The 6,065-nt window shown below is 48.4% G+C and overlaps 1 protein-coding gene across 1 annotated transcript in view; it reads right to left on the minus strand.

The window, feature by feature from the left end:
- The window catches only part of cyth3a (cytohesin 3a), a 67,981-nt gene that overhangs the window by 2,051 nt on the left and 59,865 nt on the right, over nt 1-6,065 (minus strand). Inside the window, exons 11-12 of the mRNA XM_061909089.1 lie at nt 3,747-3,818; nt 3,518-3,672 (exon numbers count right to left, since the gene is read on the minus strand). Coding sequence (XP_061765073.1) covers nt 3,518-3,672; nt 3,747-3,818 — 227 coding nt within the window. The remainder of the gene's footprint in view (nt 1-3,517; nt 3,673-3,746; nt 3,819-6,065) is intronic.

Raw genomic sequence — 6,065 nt, forward strand, 5'->3', positions numbered from 1 at the left:
AAGATTCACATCCCTATTATATATATATATATATATATATATATATATATACACAGTACATATATATATATATATTTTATATATATGTATGTATATATTTATATATATATATATATATAAATGGGTTGTACTTGTATAGCGCTTTTCTACCTTCAAGGTACTCAAAGCGCTTTGACACTACTTCCACATTTACCCATTCACACACACATTCACACACTGATGGAGGGAGCTGCCATGCAAGGCGCCAACCAGCACCCATCAGGAGCAAGGGTGAAGTGTCTTACTCAGGACACAACGGACGTGACGAGGTTGGTACTAGGTGGGAATTGAACCAGGGACGCTCGGGTTGCGCACGGCCACTCTCCCACTGCGCCCCGCCGTCCCAATATTGTGAGAATCCGTTTGAATCAAGAATCATGTTGAATTGAGAATCGATTCTGAATCGAACTGTCACCCCAGTAGTCAAAACCAAATCAAACCAGGTGTTATTGTATAAATTAACAGCCATATTATATTTTTTATTCTATATAACATTTCGAAATTCGGTTTGAATTGATAATCAATTCTCAATTGAATCATGATCTGCAAGAGTCACATCCCTACGATAGTTTTTATACCAAATAACATATTTTGAGGAATTGGTTTGAATTAAGAGTCAATTCTGAATTGATTTGTCATCCAAATAATCCGAATCAAATTGAGATTTGTTGTAAAATTAACATACCTATTATCAATTTTATACCAAACAACATATTGCAGGAATCTAATTTAATCGGGAATCGTGTTCAATCGAGAATCGATTCTGATTCGAATAGTCACCCAAAGAATTGGGATCGACTCATGAGTTGTTGTAAAATTCACATCCCCAATATAATTTTCATACCAAATACCATATTTTCAAAATCAGTGTGAATCAAGAATCGTGTTAAATCAAGAATAGATTCAGAATCGTATCGGAATCAAATTGTGAGCTGTTGTAAGATTCACATTCCTATAACAATGTTTATAGCAAATAATATATTGCGAGAATCGGTTTCAATCAAGAATCGTGTTGAATCAGGAATTTTAAATCGAATCGCCAATTAAATCATGGGTTTTCGTAAGATTCGCACATCATTTTTAGACCAAATGAAATATTTGCCGAATTGGTTTGAATCAAAAATCGATTTTGAATTAAATTGTATCCCAAAGTGGTGGTTCCTCTCTTTAAGAAGGGGGACCGGAGGACGTGTTCCAACTATCGTGGGATCACACTCCTCAGCCTTCCCGGTAAGGTTTATTCAGGTGTACTGGAGAGGAGGCTACGTCGGATAGTCGAATTTCGGATTCAGGAGGAACAGTGTGGTTTTCGTCCTGGTCGTGGAACTGTGGACCAGCTCTATACTCTCGGCAGGGTTCTTGAGGGTGCATGGGAGTTTGCCCAACCAGTCTACATGTGCTTTGTGGACTTGGAGAAGGCATTCGACCGTGTCCCTCGGGAAGTCCTGTGGGGAGTGCTCAGAGAGTATGGGGTATCGGACTGTCTTATTGTGGCGGTCCGTTCCCTGTACGATCAGTGCCAGAACTTGGTTCGCATTGCCGGCAGTAAGTCGAACACATTTCCAGTGAGGGTTGGACTCCGCCAAGGCTGTCCTTTGTAACCGATTCTGTTCATAACTTTTATGGACAGAATTTCTAGGCGCAGTCAAGGCGTTGAGGGGTTCCGGTTTGGTAACCGCATGATTAGGTCTCTGCTTTTTGCAGATGATGTGGTCCTGATGGCTTCATCTGGCCGGGATCTTCAGCTCTCGCTGGATCGGTTCGCAGCCGAGTGTGAAGCGACCGGAATGAGAATCAGCACCTCCAAGTCCGAGTCCATGGTTCTCGCCCGGAAAAGGGTGGAGTCCCATCTCCGGGTTGGGGAGGAGACCCTGCCCCAAGTGGAGGAGTTCAAGTACCTAGGAGTCTTGTTCACGAGTGAGGGAAGAGTGGATCGTGAGATCGACAGGCGGATCGGTGCGGCGTCTTCAGTAATGCGGACGTTGTACCGATCCGTTGTGGTGAAGAAGGAGCTGAGCCGGAAGGCAAAGCTTTCAATTTACCGGTCGATCTACGTTCCCATCCTCACCTATGGTCATGAGCATTGGGTCATGACCGAAAGGATAAGATCACGGGTACAAGCGGCCGAAATGAGTTTCCTCCGCCGTGTGGCGGGGCTCTCCCTTAGAGATAGGGTGAGAAGCTCTGCCATCCGGGAGGGACTCAAAGTAAAGCCGCTGCTCCTTCACATCGAGAGGAGCCAGATGAGGTGGTTCGGGCATCTGGTCAGGATGCCACCCGAACGCCTCCCTAGGGAGGTGTTTAGGGCACGTCCAACCGGTAGGAGGCCACGGGGAAGACCCAGGACACGTTGGGAAGACTATGTCTCCCGGCTGGCCTGGGAACGCCTCGGGATCCCCCGGGAAGAGCTAGACGAAGTGGCTGGGGAGAGGGAAGTCTGGGTTTCCCTACTTAGGCTGTTGCCCCCGCGACCCGACCTCGGATAAGCGGAAGATGATGGATGGATGGGTGTATCCCAAAGATTCGGAACCAAATTGTGAGTTGTTGTAAAATTCACATCCCTTTTGAATTTTTATAGCAAATAATATATTTCGATAATCTATTTGAATCAAGACTCCTGTTCATTTCAGAATCGATTCTGAATCAAATCATCACCCAAGTAATTGTGATCAAATTGTGAGTAAGATTCACATCGGCCTTGCATTTTTTATAACCAAACACAGGATGTTAGAATCAGTTAGAATCGAGAACCGTGTTGCATCGAGAACCGTGTTGCATCGAGAATCGATTGCAAATCGAATCGTCATTCCCAAGAATCAGAACCGAATTGAATCAAAGGTAAGATTCACATCCTTATTCTAACTTTAATAGCAAATAACATGTTGCGAGAATCGCTTTTAACCGAGAATCGTGTTGAATCAATTTTGAATCCAATTGTCATAGGAATCTGAATCAAATTGAATCATGATTTGTAGTAAGATTCACTTCCATATGGGTTTCCTTTACGGACATTAGAATTCATCATGTTTGCCAGTGGAGGTGCAGCTGAGAGGTGTGCTGACCTCTGACCTCTGACCTCCTTGCACTTGTATTATAAGTAGCACCAAAATATAGCAGGCATACACGGCAACTCACAGGATTTACAGTGTGTGTGTGTGTGTGTGTTTGTAATCAAAGGGAAGTGTGCTTATCCAGCAGAGCACCCTGGTTCGTTATCTATGTGAAAGTGTGAGAAACAGACTCCTGTTTGGTCACCAGTGTGCATGTGTGTGTGTGTGTGTGTGTGTGTGTGCCTTCCGCAGCGTGTTTATGTTGGATATTCCTAACCTACACACCATGTGCAAGAGTGTGTGTCTCACAGTCAAGGTCAGCCATGAGAACCTGACACGTGGGGATGTGGCTTAAGTGCCCCCACACACACACACACACACACACCCTTCAAGTGTAAATGGATCTATACGCAAACAGCCCCACTCACTTGATGGATTTGATCCATTCCTCCTTCTCCTCTTGCGTGGGGGCCGATATCCTGTAAACAACATGGTTGCCCTCCACCACTCGTCCGTCCGCTTCGGTTTTGCAGGCCTTGATCACTTGGCCTTTGTGGTTGGGGTTGTAAAGCTCGAAACAGTTCTAGAGAGACACCACAGTGTGAAAAACACACACACACACAAACAAGAAGATGCGTGTAAAGTGTGTGTGCTTACAGGTTTCCTAGGCTCCTCCACCTCTCGGATACTGAGGTTCTCCAGGGGAATAATCCCACGTGGTTCTTTGTCCTGGAAAGACACATCAACCAGACACTTATATGTGCATGCATGTACATATATAACAACTTTACAGTCATCTTTGAATAAATGTGTCAGAATTAATTATGACACAGTTGAATATTAGCTAAAAATAAAAAATATGACATAAACCTCTATAAATGTCAGTGTTATAACATTTGCAAAAATTAATTTAGGTAATGTCCATTATAAATGGGGGTCATTGTTAGAAAAATGTCTCTACAATTGATTAATTATAGTGCCATCATGGTGCTCCAACATCTAACAAATCTTCTACCACTTGTACCTTTTGAGGTGGCAGGGGACGCTGGAGCCTATACCGGCTGCATTCGGGCATAAGGTCAACACACCCTGGACGAGTTGCCACCTCATCGCAGGGCCAACACAGACAGACAACATTCCCACTCACATTCACACACTAGGAACCATTTAGTGTTGCCAATCAACCTATCCCCAGGTGCATGTTTTTGCAGGTGGGAGGAAGCCGGAGTACCCGGAGGGAACCCACGCAGTGACAGCGAGAACGTGCAAACTCCACAAACAAAGATCTCGTGTCAGGAAAACGCGTGGCTGCCGTTTTGTTACCCCAAGATGCAAGAACCAGGAGAGCTGAGAGCAGGTAAGATGACTTTAATCATCATCAAACAAAAACACGAAGCAGTCTTGCAAACAGAAGTTCCAAACAGAGAATTATCTTCAAGCACAGAGGAGTGCTCTAGTGAAAAGATAAATAGACATATGTTGATTGGCAGCTGGTGTGGACCGGCTGCCAATCAACGGCAGGTGAGGAGAAAACAGTGCTCTGCGGAACAAACTGGAAATTTAACAAAATAAGAGCACTGACGGGAAGTAAATACTAAAACAAGGAAAACCAACAGAAATGAAGTGACAGATCGTCACAGGACCCCCCCCCCCCCCCCCCCAAGGAACAGATTCCAAATGTTTCCTGGAAACAAGAACGGAAAAAAGTCCAAAATTTAAGGGAGGGCGGAGGGAGGACTTGGCGGACGGTCGCCAGGTCAAGTGTCCCCGCAGCCAGTGAGGGAAAGTCAGGTGGCGGCGACGTGTTGAACGTCGCTGGAACTGGCAAGGCGGGTGACCACGGAACGGCCACATTAGTGGCCAACAAGTAAGCAGAAGCGCGTGGTACCTGAGCACCAGCGATCGCTGTCGAGAGCGCGGAGGAAGTCCATAACACTGTCGCATCTGTGGCGGATGAGGAGAAGGTCGCGCAGCCAGCCGCGACAATGACGATGACAGCGCCATGGGAGGAGCAGTCGACCATGACGACAATGAAGATGGCGGCGCCCTGCGAAAACCTGCCACAGATGATGTCGTGGGTGGATTCGCTGCCGACCCGGAAGTTGGCAGTGTTGAGCGGATTCCCACCGGTGATGAGGGAGATAGCAGCGCCATGTGTAAGCCCGCCAGAGACGATGACGGGGATGACAGCAGCCTGTGCTTGGCAGCACCGCTGCGGGTAGTAGCCCATCCCTCCACTAGGCGGATACCAGACGCCATCCACCACTGGGCGAAGGAGTTCCTGTCTGCCGATGTCCCCCGGTGCGAAAACCAGGGACGGGCGGAAGGGGGCCAGGAGGAGGGAAAAGGACACGTCCCTCGCAAAGTCCCAGCAGGAGGACAGAAGGGACATCACAGTGGGCTCCACTGGAGCCTTCGCCGGACTGGCTGGACAAGCAGGTGCTGGCAGGAAGAGCAGCCATGGTGCAGCTGCTGGAAGCTGCCTAGGAGCAGGAACAAGTCCTGGGGGTCCAGCCGGTGTTGGACGTTGTGGCGCCGCGACCGGCGTAAGACGCGGGGCTGTGACCGGCGTGTGACACGGTGTGGGAACCGGTGGTCGACGCGCTGGCACAGGCGATTGCCGTGGAGCTTGTACAGAAAGCCCAGCAGGCGACGGGGAAGATCGCGGCGGTGTCCGCGCCGGTCGGAGATTCGGAACCGGCGGCAGAGCTGGGAGGAGGTAAGGCGGCGGTGGCTGCGCCGGTCGGGGAGCCGGAACCGGCGGCAGAGCCGAGAGGATGTAAGGGGACGGTGGTCGCGCCAGTCAGACAGCCGGAACTGGCGGTCGAGGCGGAGGGAGAAGGTCCGAGCCTGCTGTGGGCTGGGACCGCACAAACCTGGCTTTCAAGTCTTCCATGAATTGTGCGGTCCAGAACATCGGCTGTGCATCGCTGACAGGAGTTCTCGCGAGGTAACAACAGTCTGGCTCGAAGATAC

This window comes from Nerophis ophidion, linkage group LG08 (genome assembly GCF_033978795.1).
Source record: "Nerophis ophidion isolate RoL-2023_Sa linkage group LG08, RoL_Noph_v1.0, whole genome shotgun sequence".
Taxonomy (NCBI): Eukaryota; Metazoa; Chordata; class Actinopteri; order Syngnathiformes; family Syngnathidae; genus Nerophis; species Nerophis ophidion.